Below are 16,436 nucleotides of genomic sequence, written 5' to 3'. Positions count from 1 at the left end.
AACCAGGCTCTGCGTATAGAGGACACCCCCTGGCTGGGCCAGGTCACACCGGATTGGGGATGTCAGGGCTGCATTTAGTTTCCTGGAGTCTGCAGGGATCGGTCACAGCCTGGGGACACAGCCACCTCTCAAGTGCGTGGCTGGACAGGGGGTCCTGACACAGTGGCCCAACTCAAGACCACACATGTATGCCTAAGGGGCTGGGGGAGGTGGGACAAGGGTCTCCCTGAGGACTCCGGGAGTAAGGGGGGCAAGCTGCTCCCTGTGGGCACCGCCACCCCCATTCCCATCCTGCTCGCCTCCAGTTACGCCTCTGCTCGGGCACTGAAACGTCACTTCCTAGAAAAAGACCAGGAAGAGGGCTGGTCCCCAAGGCAACACACACAGTCTGTCCAGACCTCAGCAGGCAGCTCGGGGCTGGGGGCCCTGCGGGGCGGGCATCAGGCGGCAGCGCCGACTCCCGGGGCCGCAGGGCTAAGGGGACCTGTGACTCCCTCTGGGCCTGATGAGCTCTGGCCTCCGCTCAGCCTCACCGTCCCCAGGTGGGGGACTGAGGACCCACACCACGGGGGAGCAGATGGGGGTGGGGCTTCCCATTTTTGTCAAACATTCCATCCAAGGAAGACCACGGCAAGTGGACAGACAGACGCGTGGACACCGTCTTCAAAGACACACAAACATGCAAGCTCTGGGACGAAGGTCCTCCTCTCCTCTGACCCCACCCCCACCCCCAAAACAGCCCCCTGCCTGACCGAGTAGAGACGGGAGTGGGGGGTTGGGGGTCCGCGCCTCGGCCGTGCTCCTCCTCCTGCCGGCCTGACTTGGACTCAAAGCCCCGCCTCTGTCCCCAGGAGGAGTGTGACCTTGGGCGCCTTCTGACCCCGCCTGGGCCTGGCAGTCACTGGGGTGACACAGGTGGGAAGGTGCCCGCAGGCAAAGCAGGTATAGGACGCGCAGCCTGAGGAGAGCCACCTGGCGGCCACCTTGGCCACTCCTTAAGCCACACTGAGCAGGAAGGTAACTCAGGCAGCTGGAATGCAGTGGGAGAGAAACCCTTGCAGACGGCTGAGAACGGAGAGGCCCGTCCTTGGGACAGAGGCCCCCGGAGGCCTGTCACGGGGCCCGTGTGGGTGGCAGACACTGCAAAGCCACTCCTGTCCAGAATGTGCAGCTTTTCTGGGGGGCAGAGGGGACCCCTTGCTTCACTCTGGCTGCCCCATCTGACTCAGGCCCCGACACCTGCTTCCTGCCTGTTCTTGCCTTTGGTTTCTTTAGCAGCTTCTACCCTTTACGGGAGCAGGAGGCCTTGCAGAAACTGCTAGGAGGGCTCCCAGAGTATTTCATTGAATTGGACAGAAAGGCCCTGGCTAGCTGCATACCTGGGACAACGTGAGCTCGGGGTGAATTCTAGAATGGACACTAGGGGTTCTTTAGAACCTGCTGGCCATCCTAGAGGACCAGGCAGGTACTCTCCCTGGGGGCCCCTCCCTAAACTCCGGGTGCTTGTGCCTCCCCCAACACTGGGCACACGTCGTCAGCCAGCGGGCCATCCAGTGACACAGACCTGGGATGAGGGAGGGGGCCGTCACCCCTTCCTTCTAAGCCTGCGTGGGAAGCAGCTGGGGCTGGGCGGCCCTGGAGGGGGACAGTGAGGGAGAAGCCGAGCGCAGCCTCTTTCTCCTCCTGAGAAAAGCCAGGAGGCGGCCGGTGAGCCCCTAGGCCACGGGAGGCTGCCGTGCAGGTCGGGGTGCATGCAGAGCGTGGGGTGCGGCCTGGCTGCGGCCGGGAAAGGTGAGGCCGGGACCGCTTACCCTGCAATCCCCCTCACGCGTCCACAACCGCATCCCCCGTGTCACACAGCTGCGAGAACACAGCGACAGGAGGCAGAGAGAGGAAGAGAGACGATGAGACGACAACGGACACAGCATGCCCAACGCACAGTCAGGGGGCCGCAGCAAACTGCGACGACCACACCGCTCAGACCACTGCCCCGCGGGACGAGGGGCCGGGCCGCTGCCCCCCAGATGACCGCTCAAGGGCAGCGGCTCTGAACCAGGGGTGGCTGGGACCCCCGCCATCCATCAGGGACTCTTCCAGAACCACCAGCGGGAGGGAGGTGGTGTTCACTGTGGTTCTCTAGGGAGGGGTCTCCTTAATGTCTTAAGAGCCTCAGGGTGGACAGAGCAACTGGGCCTTTACTGTTAATCACATCCAAAGAAAGCCAGATCGCCAGACGGCCGCTCCCCATGGTATATACATCTGTTTCCCCCACCCCAGGCACGTGCACTGGACTAGTCTCTTCTAGGCAGCAAAGCACTAAACCCATAGGCTCTCCTTCCATGTGGTCAACGGAACCCTCACTCCCGAGGGCAGACGTGGGGATGAATAAAAGCACAAGTCAGGACCCAAGGCCAGACTGCTCCCTCCAGTGTGTGTGTGGCGTGTCTGCGTGGAGACAGCTGTGTTTGTATGTGTGTGTGTGTGGTGTGTATATACAGTAGGTGTATATATGGTGTATCTGTGTGTGATTTATGTGTATCTGTGGTACGAGTGCGTGCAAGCATGCTCGCATGCATGTATCTGTGTGGTGTGTGTGGGTTATGGTTACACATTTTCCTAGAGGAAAAATAGCTCCACTTTTGATGTTAAAGTAAAACTAATTTTAGTTGTCATGGGCCTGTCCCACAAAGCCCCTCAAAGAACCAGGCTTACAGAATCTTGTCTGAAATTGCATGCTCAGTCACTTCAGTTGTATCCGACTCTGCGACCCCATGGACTGTAGCCCTCCAGGCTCCTCTGTCCATGGGATTCTCTAGGCAAGAATACTGGAGTAGGTTGCCATGTTCTAAGGGATCTTCCTGACCCAGGGATCAAACCCATTATCTCTCACATCTGCACTGGCAAGCAGGTTCTTTACTGAGCCCTTTCTAAATATATTTTGCTAGGAAAAAAACCTTTTTCTAATAAGCCTTTTTTGAAGTGAAGTGAAAGTCGCTCCATCATGTCTCTTTGTGACCCCGTGGACTCATGGAATTCTCCAGGCCAGAATACTGGAGTGGGTAGCTGTTCCCTTTTCCAGGGGATCTTCCCAACCCAGGGATTAAACCCATGTCTCCTGCATTGCAGACAGATTCTTTACCATCTGAGCCACCACGAAAACCCAAGAATACTGGAGTGGGTAGCCTATCCCTTCTCCAGGGGAATCTTCCCGACCCAGGAATCGAACCGGGGTCTCCTGCACTGCAGGTGGATTCTTTACCAACTGAGTTATCAGGAAGCCCATAAGGCTTGTTTAGTTATTAGGAAACTATGTCTTTGTCTCTCAACCTCTGTTCTCACAGTGAAAACTGGTACCTGAGCTGCCAGTGCTGAGCAAAGCCCCAGACACACCTGTGCTGTGATCCCACTTTCTGCCATCACAGTCCAGCCCCTCCTGAAGCCGCCTTTTCCCAGGACGCAGGGCACTCAGCCCCCAGATGCAGGATCAGAACCCAGGCTGGCGGGTGTTCAATTGGGAGAAATCCCCTAGGGAGCCCCTTCTCTGCAGGACAACTGGGCCTGGGGGTGTCCACGGCCTCAGAGGGGCTTCTAAGGAGACCACCCCATATGCCACAGGTGGCTCCAGCACGGTCATCCCTGGCAAACAAGGCCCACCTCTTGCAAAGTCCCCAGATGCCACACGCGCCAAGGTTACCTGTCGACATGCTCTCCCCGGGGGACACACCGTCCAGCACGGGATGCTCTGAGGACTGTGGGCTGGAGGCGGCGAGGCTGACAGTGGGCGGCTGGGGCGGCGGCAGGGTGGGCCTCTGCCGGGGCTTCGGGGTGGGCCGCGACTTGCTTAGGGCGCCCGTGAAGCCAGAGGGGGAGGCCAGTGGGGGTGCCGGGGCTGCGGGGGAGAGCTGGCCTGATGCCAGGGAGTAGCCCGGGGGATAGCTGAGTCCGTAGGGCGATGGGGTGCTGGGGGGCGTGGGGGACAGGCTGAGTGGGGATGGCTGGCCGGCAGGCTGCTCAGGCAGGGGCCCTGGCTGGCCGAAGGGGACCTTGGGTGGAATGGGTGCCAGCTTCTTGGAAACTGAAAGACGAATCAGCACACAGGGTTGTTAAGTGGCACTCACCATCCATCCATGTGGCTGTGAGCACCTTTTCCCGACCCCTCACCACCAGTGCCTCCACGCCCAGCTCCTGGCACTCTGAGGGCAGCTGATGCCATTTTAAAAAATTCACCTAGAACTACAGGTTTTCCTATCTGCCCACATGTTCACTAATGTCTCCTCCTTTTCTCTTGATTCCTGCTGTAATTGGCGCGCGCGCATGCGTGCGCACACACACACACATCCCACCCCCAGGCAGCGGCTGAGTTCAGGGTCCTTCCATCGCTTCACAGTGGTACAAGTATCAGGGTTGCTCGGAGAAGGTGGGAGTTGAGGATGCACTGTCCAGGAGGGAACGACTAGAGATGGACCTGGACACTGGACCCTGGACAAAGCGACCGTCCTTGGGGCAGGAAGCTCTTCTGGCTGAACCTCCAGTGGCTCTGGGATGCCATAACAGAGACCTCTGACCCAGTCCTCCGGCCACAGAGGCCCAGAGCCTCCATCACTCAGTCTGTCTTTTCCCTATCCTTGCCCTCAGTCCCCTGTACTTGCCCTGGAGGTGTTTACCCTTTAAGATTCCCAGGTGTAGATGTGGGCAGATCTGCATTGTTCTAGGTGTACCACTGCCCTGACTCCTCTGCACTGCCCTCTTTTTTACTTTTTTCCTTCTTTTTCCTTTTTTCTGATTCAGAATCTTAGTTCCCCAATGACAAAGGATTGAACCCATCCACCTGCAGTGGAAGCAGAGTCCTAACCACCAGACCCCGGGGTAAGTCTCCACACTGCCCTCTTTTATTTATTTAGTCATGAGGGTGGCCATGACGTACCTTTCCGGAGGGTGTGAGGGCTCTGGTCCGCAGGTGGCTGGCCCGGACTCGTGCCTGACTGTGCCCCGGGCTGTGAGCCTGCACTGGGTGTCCCCTGGCTAGAACCCGGACTTCCCTTCTGCCCTGATCCTGGAGAAAGTTCTTTGCTTTTAGAAGCACTGTAACACAAGAGAGTTATAAAACAGAGTCAGTCCCTGAACTCAGGCAGCTTCAGCATCAGAATCATGAACTGAATTTATGTTCTCTGGGCAGGCGTGGTCCTCCCAGACCTTCTTAAGGCCTTCAAAGATGCCTGTGGAGGTGACCAACCCCTCCTGGGGGCTCTGAAGGCCTGAGCTCCACTCCCATCTCCAGGTGGCCCCCTTACGGCCAGCGCCCTTTCCTGGCCTTGGCCCTCTCCCCAGCAGACCATTCCAGGAAGTCTCCTCTTTGCCAGTTTCCTCCTCCCCACAGCAGCCCCTGCTTCCTGCTGACCTCTCTCTCCCCTCCTGCATCCTGAAACAGAATCAAAGCCCATGATTCCATGGCCAGGGTCGGCAACCCCTTGCCCTCTCTGGTGAAGCCATCAGCAACCACCCCATCCAGGGTCATCTCCAGCCCCTGCCAACTCTGTCATTTCCCATCTCACATGGAAAATACTTTCTATACATTAAAGAAAAAAAAAAATCCTGCAACCCCTTCACTTAGGGATTGGTATCTGTGTGCATGTGTGCACACACACAAGTGCATACAAAGACTGGCTTGAAAGGTTCAGATTTCCAAAGTCGCCAAAATTTTTCCAATTCCTAACAGAATGCACAGTGGGCCTGGTGAAGTGGCTTTCCTAATTTTCTGAATTGTTTAGAACAGAGAGAAACAGCCAAGGGGTCTGTGCAACCCCGCTTGTAGAATTCCCTCCCTCTGACCATGCCCCTCTCAAAGGGGGTTGTGGGGGGGGGTTCCTCCCCTGCGCCCCTGGGGACCAGCGACCCCGTGCCGGCTCAGATCACACTTTCCATTTTTGGAGGGACAAGGCCCTTTCTCCATAAAATCTCATGGAACCAGCACTGGAAGGAGCAGGCTCTCCAACTCTTTTCTTCCTCCATGAGAATGAAATGCATGATCTTGTCACCTCCATTCTTTACCTGACTTGCTCCCATTTTAGCAGTAAAAATGGCCCCTATGCATCTAAAGGAGGAGGAGTGGAGAGGAGAACCACTGAAATTCTAAACTTCGATAGAGGTAACAAGCTGTACCAGTACAGGAGGGGACAGAGGAGCTGGGAACTCAGCTTCCTCGCCTGCTTTGGCAAGCTGCCACCTTACACATGCACCTGGGATGCTATTCTCAAAAAGCCTGGACCCCCTCTGATCACACAGGGGCTATGAATCCCTACCTGCTGCCAGCATGAAGCAGAAGCCAAACCAGGATGCTTAGAAAGGGGACGGGGGACATGACCAACTGCACGAGGCTCTGAGCGTGTGCAGCAAACCTGAAACCCCTCATCCACGTGCACTGCAAGCTAGCCTACCCGGGGGGTCGGGTGGGGGGCCAGCGCCCCGGACTTACCTGGTCCGTTCAGCCGCAGGCTGGAGGCCGAGGCCGGATGGAGAGAGCGCGGGCACCATGGGGCCCTCCGGGGACTGCTCCGGGAGGGGCGACGGCAGGGGCGGGGCGAGCTCAGCGGGCGGGGCGGGGGGCTGCATGGCAGGCGGGGCGCAGGATGCCTTCCGGCCGGCCGAGGAGCCTCTTCGAGCCACCCACGACGTGTCCATAACCCTCACGCCCATGCTGGCCGGGGACACAGAGACACCCAGGCTTAGCCTCACGCCCAGGGCGCCGGGCTCCCGCCCTCACGAAGCGGCCAGCAGCGCAGCCCCGAGCATCTCTTGGACCAAGGAAGCGAGGCGGCGGCCGTGTTCCGCGGAGCATCCCGCAGCTCCAGGCTGGGGCGGCCTGGGCACCGCTGGCCTTAGGACCGCGGCGTGCCCGACAAGCTCCCCGGAACCCAAGCTTCCCTCAGAGCAGAGAGCGGCTTCGCTGGGGGGGTCACCCACTCCTCCCAAGTGGAGGGTGGACGCGGGGGAGGGGGGAGGGCAGCATCAGACTAGAAGAGAGCACCGACCAGCAGGGACACCTGAACATCCATCCTTCTTTTTGTCACCTGGGGGTCCAGAAGCACAGGACCGACTCAGGACTCCCGGGCCAGCCCCAGGACGCTGGCTGGCTTACAACCTCTGCAAGGTCTACAGAGCAGGGCGGGGCTGATCATGCTCTGGTCAGTCCCCGCCCCCCCCCCGATTCCACTTCAAGAAGGGGGGACACAGCTCTGAGTACATCGGCCAAAGCAACCAGACACGCACATTCACCCCTGCAGAGCTCGCTAAGGCACCGCTCGCTATTCCCATGGATGCACGTGACCTCATGGCTACCCGAGGATACTGTACCTTTGGATTTTCCTAAGGCTGCAGGGACAGAAACACACAGACATTAGTGTGGCAAACACTGCGCCTGCCTCCGGACACACAGCGGCTCTCTGTCAGGGTCAGGGGCTAAGCCTGGGGCTTCCACTGAGCCTTGAAATTGTTTGCTTAGTCCGTCTCTCCAGTTAAAGTGACTTTTCTGTCTGCACAGGTGAAGAGCATCCTACCAAGCGCACTGGTGAATACAGACAGAAGCTGAAGAGCTGACACTGGTGCTTGCGGTAGGGGTTGGGGGCATGTCACAAGGAAGGGAAAAAATCCACAGGAGCAGCCATCTGCTCTTTTCTAAGTTATATGATTTAGAAGGTGGTCAATCTCCTTTCCTCTGGTCTAGGAGGTGACTGGTGCCATGATACGTAGTCAAAGCCTTCACTGACTATGGCAAGAGCTAAAACTGCCAGTGTTAAGGGAGACAGATGTTCATGCAGGGAGAACACTGGGCAGTCCCCCGTCTCCACTGGGGATAAGCAGAGGGTTGCCCCTTGCTGTCACCCACGCTGGCCAGGAGCACTGAGCTGCTACACCGTGATGGTCTGCCCACCTTGCAGAGGTGCAGCAAGATTCAAACCAAAGCTTCAAGGTTGGGGATGGGTTGTAGCAGGTGGGATGTGGTCCTTTACGAAAATGTGTGAGGAGGGAGCCTCCATGAGGGGCACAGAGGACCATGGTGCTACAGCCATGCACACAGAAAGGGACACCTTCTGACACACGTTCCCCTGGGGAGAGCGGAGGGAGACCCCCCGAAGGGGAGACACCCACCACCACCACCACCACCACACCGCCCGTCTAGTGTCACTGTTAACACATTACTGACCGGGGCATTTTTGCAGAAGCTAACGTTTGTGGTGTTAATACCTCTCTGGTCAATAATGTGTTAATAGTTCTCTTCTCCAAGGCATTTTGGGGGCAGCTGGTCTCTCTCTGGGATCCACTACCCACCAGCTTGCAAGTCGTCTTGGCTCTGAGGACCCCCCACCAATAAACAGGCACCTTCTACAGGGGATCCAGTCACCCCGGGAGGCCACTCAAAACTCTGCAGCAGGGTCCAGTGGCATCCCCTGGTATTTAAAGTAAGCTGGGGGCAAGCAGCAAACTGTGCTCTTTGGGCTTCTAAATTTATCAGGATGAAAGAGAGCAAAAAGCGTAACATTCCACTTGGGGAAGCGAACTGACGCCACTTTGTTGCAATGGTTGGTGATGCTGTTCCCTGTGGTTCCTAGAAGAGCCCTAAAGGAGGGCGGTCTCATACTCGCGGGTTTTCTTTCTTATCACACTCTCTTTCACTTCGAAAGACCTTCCCCATTTGAGATGGGAGGTGTGGGCTTTGGGATCAGGGCTGGTGGGGGGACACCTTCTACCATCAACCGCATCTCCCAGCACCATGGACCCTGACATCAGGCTACCTGGTGATCCCCTGGTTCACCAAGGGGAGGACGCAGAGGGGGGACCAATGAGACCCACTAAATCGCAGTAGCAAAGCGTCAGCAACCAAGAATCAAGAGGTGAATGTACGCTTCTGCTTTCATAAACAGCTACGCCGCCTGCCATCACAACTCTCCCAGCTGAAGTGACTGTTGTGGGGCAGGCAGCATGCCCTGTGCCCAGGAAACAGGCATCAAAGGTTCACAGATGTCTTCAAAAGGCAACAAAAATCTTTATAGACCAATGAATCGCAATGGCAAGAACGACAATCTTGGAGGCGTCAAAGCATGTTTACCTTCAGAGGCTAATGGAAACGTGCTTGAAACATTGGCAGGCTGAAGTGTCTGGACGTCTAGCTAGAACGCCACCCAAAGACAAAATTTATAAAATGGCTTAGCATGTTGCCAAGAGCAAGGGAGCTACTCAGAGGTAGAAGAATACAACCAGAAGGTCACAGAAGCAGGTCACAAGTTTCTGCTCATTGTTCTGTCACACAAAGAATAGTCGCAAGAATCAAAGAACTTTGTGTTGTTTTAAAAAAACACCAGATTCAATCCATCGAAAACAACCAACTCCCTTAGAAACTTCACAGATACCCACATCGCTTATGGATATCAAAGATTCCCCACAGCCACTGCTTCCAGTGAGAATGAGAAGAACTTGGTTTTCGGATCCCTTTATAATTGAATCAAGGCAGAGGCGAGAAGCCAGAGGCCACAAAGAACACCCAAGAAGCAAAAGGTTTGGAGAGCAATTAGCAGAAAGCAGGATGACGTGGCAAGAGTCCAGGAGGGGACCCGTTCAGAGTCCTCATCTGCTCCCCCTTGGGATTCATATGGGGCAGAATGGCTGGCAAGGTAGCTCCACTGACAGCTACTCTTCCCTGCTTCACTCCTCCTAGCCTACTGGGACCTCGTATTGCAGAGTAGCTTATCCTAAGCTAGGCTTTTCTGGTGAGTCAGAAGCTTGAGAATGTGCCTGCCAATGCAGGAAACCCAAGTTTGACCCCTGGGTCAGGAAGATCCCCTGGAGAAGGGAATGGCTACCCACTCCAGTATTCTTGCCTGGAGAATCCCAAGGACATAGGAGCCTGGCAGGCTACAGTCCATGGGGTCACAAAGAGTTGGACATAACTAAGTGACTAACACTTCACACTATAACCTGGCAGGCCACACAGGGAAAAGATAAGATGCAGGACCTTAAAAATTAGGAGACAAAGGCCTGCCCCAGGAAAAAAAAATCTGAAAGTTAGAGATTTCTACAGAAAGAATACATTTATCACTGAGAACAGAAGTTTGCTCTGGACCGTTCCAAGTCATGAGCTGTCAGGGGTTGGCAGCTATATTTCTTTTTGACCTCTGTTGGATAGATATCCAGAGAGGGCAATGGCACCCCACTCCAGTACTCTTGCCTGGAAAATCCCATGCGTGTAGAAGCCTGGTAGGCTGCAGTCCATGGGGTTGCTAAGAGTCAGACACGACTGAGCGACTTCACTTTCACTTTTCACTTTCATGCATTGGAGAAGGAAATGGCAACCCACTCCAGTGTTCTTGCCTGGAGAATCCCAGGGATGGGGGAGCCTGGTGGGCTGCCATCTATGGGGTTGCACAGAGTTGGACACGACTGAAGCGACTTAGCAGCAGCAGGAGCAGGATAGACATCTGTCATGCTGTTTTTATTTTTGGCCACATCATGTGGCATGCAGGATCTTAGTTCCCCAACAAGGGATCAAACCCACGACCCCTGCAGTGGAAATGTGGAGTCTTGACCACTGGGTCACCAGGGAAGTCCCCGTCATGCTGTTTTTGAATCCTGGTCAGGAACGGTCTTACCCAGAGATGTTGGCCAGTATATGGATTTGCCGTCTATGGGGTCACACAGAGTCGGACACGACTGAAGTGACTTACAGTATTACGGTATATGGATTTGAGGTATTTAACTATACAGAGGTCGGATAGGCTTTGATTTTTCATCTAGAGATTGGTTACATTTGGAATCATTGGAAAAGACCCTAATGCTAGGAAAGATTGAAGGCAGGAGGACAAGGTGGGACAGAGAATGAGATGGCTGGATGGCATCACCGACTCAATGAACATGAGTTTGAGCAAACTCTGGGAGATGGTGAAGGATAGGGAGGCCTGGTGTGCTGCAGTCCATGGGGTCGCAAAGAGTCGGACATGACTGAGCAACTGAACAACAAGAAGTCTATACTGATCTGGAAGGTTTTGATTTTTGTTCTGAAGATCAGTTACATTTGGCAAATACTTGCTGAGAGAAAGGAAGCAAGAAAGCCTAGTATCTTCCCCAAAATCCACAGGAGCTTTGGGAGTTCCTGGACCATTTAAGATGAACTTGGAGGCTGGGCAGCAGTGGCATGGTAGGTGCCAACATGAGAGATGAGTAAGAAGGATCCTAAAGATCCTGGCTCAGCCTTGCCCACACTCCCCCAGGAAGGCCAGAATCAAGTATTTCTAGCTCCTCTAGGGATCATTCCTCTCCTAAATGCGTAACAAAGTTTCTTCACCTCCCCAGGACAAATAACAGCCGGAGGCACCAGGCAACATTTCACAGATCTGGTCTCAGCACCCACAAATGTGTGAATCCAGGAAATGTGGAAGCAGAGGTGGGGCCTGGGCCAAGAACACACCTCTTGAAGGCTGAGCTGACAATCCAAGCCTCAAATATGAGTCAAAGTTTCCATGGTACCCAGAACCTTAAGTTCTGTCTGAAGAAAAATTCCTGCACCCCCTCACCACCCCACAACCCTGTTCAGAGTAGCTGCATTTGGGGTTCTCCATCTTTCTACTTGGTCTTCAGAGGACCCCAGTATCCACAATCACAAAAACAAGCTCCTTGGAACACGAGTTCTATCTCGTGACAACAGGCTTTTTGATGTAATAAACTTGGGAAAGGATGCCACAGCCCGCTGTGAAGATACATGACAGATCACAGCATGTAAAAGACCCCACAAACTCATACATTCAGGAAAGTGGCTTCAATGTGTTGAATCATGTGTCTCAGAAACTCACGAGACCCGGGTGTCTATCTCCTCCCTGCTGCCCCAACATAACGAAGCATCATGGAACCTGTGCTCCATAGAGCACCTCAGGTCGCTCCTGAACTTCTTCTTACACGTGCTTATTCCAAATCACAGGCTTCCCTGGTGGCTCAGGGGTACAGAATCTGCCTGCCAGTGCAGGAGACATGGGTTCCATCCCTGGCTCAGGAAGATCCCCTGGAGGAGGAAATGGCAACCCATTCCAGTATTCTTGTCTGGGAAATTCCAAGGACAGAGGAGCCTCGTGGGCTATTGTCCACAGGGTCGCAAAGAGTCGGATATGCCTTAGCAACTTAACAACAACAACATTCCAAATTACAGTACCTCCAGGCTAAGGTCTCTGTGTGGACATACTCATGGATTCAGGTGTTGCTGTCAGCTGGCCTGGTGAGGCCCTCTGAGGCTCAGAAGTGATATTGCTACAGGCACATCAAGTAGGACTGGAAAGAGCAGCTACACAGAGCCGCATGGGGTGCGCGACCTCAGTGTCCTTTTTCTTTTTTTGGCACACTGCATGGCATGTGGGATCTCAGTTCCCTGACCAGGGATTGAACCTGCACCCCCTGCATGGAAGCTCTGAGTCCTAACCTAAACTGACAACCTAACTTGACTACCAGAGAAGCCCCCAGTGTCCTTTTTCTTCTCTCTCTTTTTTAAAAGCTTGTTCTGATTCTCTTTTGTTGCATAACAAACTACCCTCAAAATTTAGTAGCTTATCAATCCAGGCCACAAATCCACAATTCTGACAGAACTTGGCAGCGTCAGCTCGACTAATCCACACAGCACTAGCTGAGGTGGCTTGACTTATGTAGTTTTAGCCTGTATACCCCTAAGCTCCAGCAGCACCTGTGAAACTGCCTGCAGACCCTGGGGTCCCAGAGAGATGGCTCTCTAGCCACAGAAATCCTGACGACCCTGGCTCTTTATATTCAGAAGACCATACTATAGGGGCCAGTGGACACTGAATGCCCTGAGGTGCCACAGTGACAACTTTCTCATAGAGGTCAACTGGATGGCTTTTCAGAGGGGACTGGGAGTCAGACGAGGTGTGGCCGAGAAGACGGGGAGTCCAGTTCCGATGCAGAGACATCTGGGAGCGAAGAACCACAACTGACCCTCCAGGGTATCCCCCCAGCTAGAGACGCCTCACACAGGAACCAAATTGCTTAAAAACCACGTTTAAAAGACAAATTCCAAAGCATTTGCTGGCGTCAAGAATGAGGTGACAGGGCCACTTAGACTGCTGCTGGGTAAGTGCAGCCTTCCTGTCATTCATCTCAGTCAACCTCTCCCTCCCCCAAAGCTGAGACAGGGCCGCGAGCTCATACCCATCCTTTTTGTAAAACTCCAGCATCATGTTATCCGTGGCCACACTGAGGGGCCGGCGGGCCTGCTCGGGCTGGCGCCGGTCGGCGGGGTCCATGTCCGGGGAGGGCATCGAGCTGTAGTTGGCGTTGTGGTTCACGTGCACTGGACTCCCGTAATTGCCCGTGATGTTGAACTCTATCTCTGTGGGCAAGACAGAATAGATACACGTGGTCTGTGGTTGGCCAAGCCATTCCTGGGCAGGAGGGAAACCAGCAGAGAAACGGCCACTCTTTTATATGTCACCCCTGAAAATCTCATCCCATGGTTCAGTGTTAGATCATCTGTTGATATTAACTCATCTTATTATATTTCATGGTGCTCACCTAGCATGTAATAGAAGAGGGACTTAATAAAGCACTTTTTCATCTGTGATTCACAAAACAAATTCAGTCAAACAGGGACAGATGGGTATTTTCTTTACGAAAAAAAAAAAAGGCAGAATCATCTACCTCAATCCTCTCATTTAAGACTGAAATAAATGCCAGAGCGGTCTAAATCAAATCAGGAAAGAGGTCAAAGTCCACTCTCAACAGTGTTATCTGATATTGTTGAAGTGCTAGCCAATGGAATTAGTCAAGAAAAGAAAATAACAGGCAATATTACTATCTGTAGACAATGATGATGAGATGTTTTTTCAGAAAACCAAAGAGAAAAAAAAATTAAAGGATTAGAAACAGAAAGAGATCTCACTTAAGACTGCGGGCTCTCAAATGGAGTCTCATCTCATCCCCTCCTGACTACAGCCGATTTATCTGCAGTGCTCATGAGCTCAGCCACAGAACCTACAGAGTTTTACCTTGAACTCCTACCTCCTTTGTTTCTTTATCCTGATTTCCTACCACTGGCCAAAGGTGGTATGCACAGGGGGCTTAAAAACAAAACAACACACACACACACACACACACACACACACCCCTTTGGCCAGTGGCACTCAATTTCAAAGATTCAGAACTCACAGCAACCTCCCGTTCCCCCTAGAAGCCTACTCCCACATCAGCTGCTGCCACGTACCCCCAGGGAAGAACCAGTCTGCATGCTGGATGATGGGCTCGATGATCCCGACGATCTGCAGCGAGACCGTGGTCATCATCTCCGTGATGTTCCTGAGGGCACAGGGCAGAGGAGGGCAGGGGAGGTGAGCAGCTGAGGCAGGGAGGGAGCCCTGGACCAGAAGCCTGCACACCTGGGTCTGAAAGCGTGTGTCCTCTTGGGGAGGCCACTTCACCTTTCTGAACCTCTCCCCACGTCTACAGAATGGAGACATCCCCAGAAGTCCTCCCTACAGGAGATGAGTGAATAACACACACGAAATCGCCAAGTCTAAGGACTGATTCTCACAACCATCAGACTCATCCTTTCCCAGCTCTGTTCTCTTTGTCAAGACAGCACTCTGTCCTTCTATATCCCAATGCTGGGATGCGCTCTCCACAGAGGGCCCCGGGGCCTAGAGGAGCTTGCCAGACTTGATGCTGACCCAGATGAGCTCAGAAAAGACCTTGGCTACAGGCCTGGCTCTGAGACTATCAACAGGAACTATCTGAAGAATTCTGGGCCTCCTCCTGAGTCTAAAGAAGGACCAGCTCAAGACAGGCATATGACCTGACACATAAATTAGGCTAGTGGTTATCTGGGGCCCTGACCATCCCACCCAGGCCCCCACAGCCCCGCCGTGTGACCTACATACCCCTTCTTCCCTGGACTCACCCTTCTGCTTGTGGCCACAGCAGGTTGGGTCCTAAAACAATGGCCATGTTACTGGGTGTCATCTTGTTGACATCTTGGTATTCTGAGAGCTTGGATAAAAACTTGATCAAGTATCTGAAAGGAAGTGAGAAAGGCCAGGTTTTATGAGGGCTTGATACCAGCCATGATCCCCTAACACCAGCTGGAAACATCTCTTGCTGATTAGAAGACTCATACATCCTACAATATAATCAAGATGTGTCATGTGTCAGGACACAAGAATGCTCCAAAAACAGACAGAGCTCTTCCTGGGCTAGTTGTCAATGTCTGCTTCAACAAACTGGCCAGAAAAAAATTCTCCATCTTTCCTTTTGACTCAGTGCGTAATGCCAGAAATTCCCTCCTTCTTTTCAAACCTCTGTCACCTCCTGTCTTCCCTGTGTGCAGAGGTGAGAAGTGGTGTGTAGGTGTCACTAGTGGGGACGTTCTCATGCTAGGAGCAGTGTCTCAGTGGGGCTATGAGAGCCAATGAAGAAAACGTTAGACCTAGACTTAGCATGTGGCCCAGCAATTCCACTCCTAGAGAAATACATCCACACAAAAACGTGGACACAAATGTTCCCAGCAGCATTATTCATCATAGCTGAAAAGGACAGACCACCAAATATCCATTAAGGGATGAACAGATGAATAAAACGTAGTCCCATTCATATAGTGGAGTAGTACTCAGCCCTCAAAGGCAATGAAATACTGACACACGCTACTGCGTGGATGAACCTCGGAAACGTGATGCCCATGGGGAAAAGCCAGACACAGAGACCCCGGGGTGAATGACTCCATCTGTATGAAAGGCCCGGCGCAGGCAAGTCGACAGAGACAGAACATAGGTGAGAGTTTGCCAGGGGCTGGGTAAGCAGAAATGGGGAGTGACTGCTGATGGGAACAGTATTTCTTTGTGCGGTGATGAAAATGTTTTCAAATTACACAGAGGTCATAGCTGCACAACTCTGCAGATTTACAAAGACCCACTTAATTGAACACTTTTAAAAGGGGACACTGGCATATGAATGGTTATGCCAATAAAGCTATTATTAAAAAAAAAAAAAATCAGTGAGTGAGTAGCTGTGCACAAATGAAGCATAAAAAGAGCTCTTCCAAACCATACCAAACCTGCCTGATCCCACACAGGCCCCAGACCCCAGAGCCCATCTCTTCCCGGGCTCTTGGTTATATAGACAGTGGGTCCAGCCCCATGCTGCCTGGACCACAGCGAAGCAGCTCCTTCAGCAACTGTTGCCCACAGAGCACAAAGACCCTAAGCTGCTGATGGGCCACCTCCACCCACATCCTGCCGCATCACACCCTCCAAGAGGCCACACGTGCCTGGACCAGGACATGGGGCCTGAGCTGAGCACGGTCAGTCCACAGTCTAGCCAGTGGCCTAGCATCAGTTGAGAGTCATTCTTGCTCTTGATCTGATTCTTGCTCGTGGGATGCTCTCTTTCAATTTTGTATATAT

General features: G+C 53.5%; 1 protein-coding gene across 6 annotated transcripts in view; it reads right to left on the bottom strand.

Moving 5' to 3' along the window:
- ARHGAP44 (Rho GTPase activating protein 44) overlaps window positions 1–16,436 on the bottom strand; it is a 125,069-nt gene that overhangs the window by 1,662 nt on the left and 106,971 nt on the right. For 4 of the 6 annotated variants that reach the window (XM_070773128.1, XM_070773126.1, XM_070773124.1 and 1 more), the window contains 7 exons: window positions 14,939–15,052; window positions 14,246–14,337; window positions 13,195–13,375; window positions 7,351–7,368; window positions 6,473–6,694; window positions 4,925–5,082; window positions 3,695–4,075 (listed from right to left, as the gene is read on the bottom strand). In XM_070773128.1, the coding sequence (XP_070629229.1) occupies window positions 3,695–4,075; window positions 4,925–5,082; window positions 6,473–6,694; window positions 7,351–7,368; window positions 13,195–13,375; window positions 14,246–14,337; window positions 14,939–15,052 (1,166 nt within the window). Of the gene's footprint in view, window positions 1–1,811; window positions 1,861–3,694; window positions 4,076–4,924; window positions 5,083–6,472; window positions 6,695–7,350; window positions 7,369–13,194; window positions 13,376–14,245; window positions 14,338–14,938; window positions 15,053–16,436 lie in introns of all 6 variants that reach the window. The other 2 variants (XM_070773127.1, XM_019981771.2) reach the window with 2 other exon arrangements.

The sequence above is a fragment of the Bos indicus genome, chromosome 19, assembly GCF_029378745.1.
Source record: "Bos indicus isolate NIAB-ARS_2022 breed Sahiwal x Tharparkar chromosome 19, NIAB-ARS_B.indTharparkar_mat_pri_1.0, whole genome shotgun sequence".
Classification (NCBI taxonomy): Eukaryota; Metazoa; Chordata; class Mammalia; order Artiodactyla; family Bovidae; genus Bos; species Bos indicus.
The sequence above is the reverse complement of the archived record's forward strand: the minus strand, read 5'-3'. Positions and strand labels throughout refer to the sequence as shown.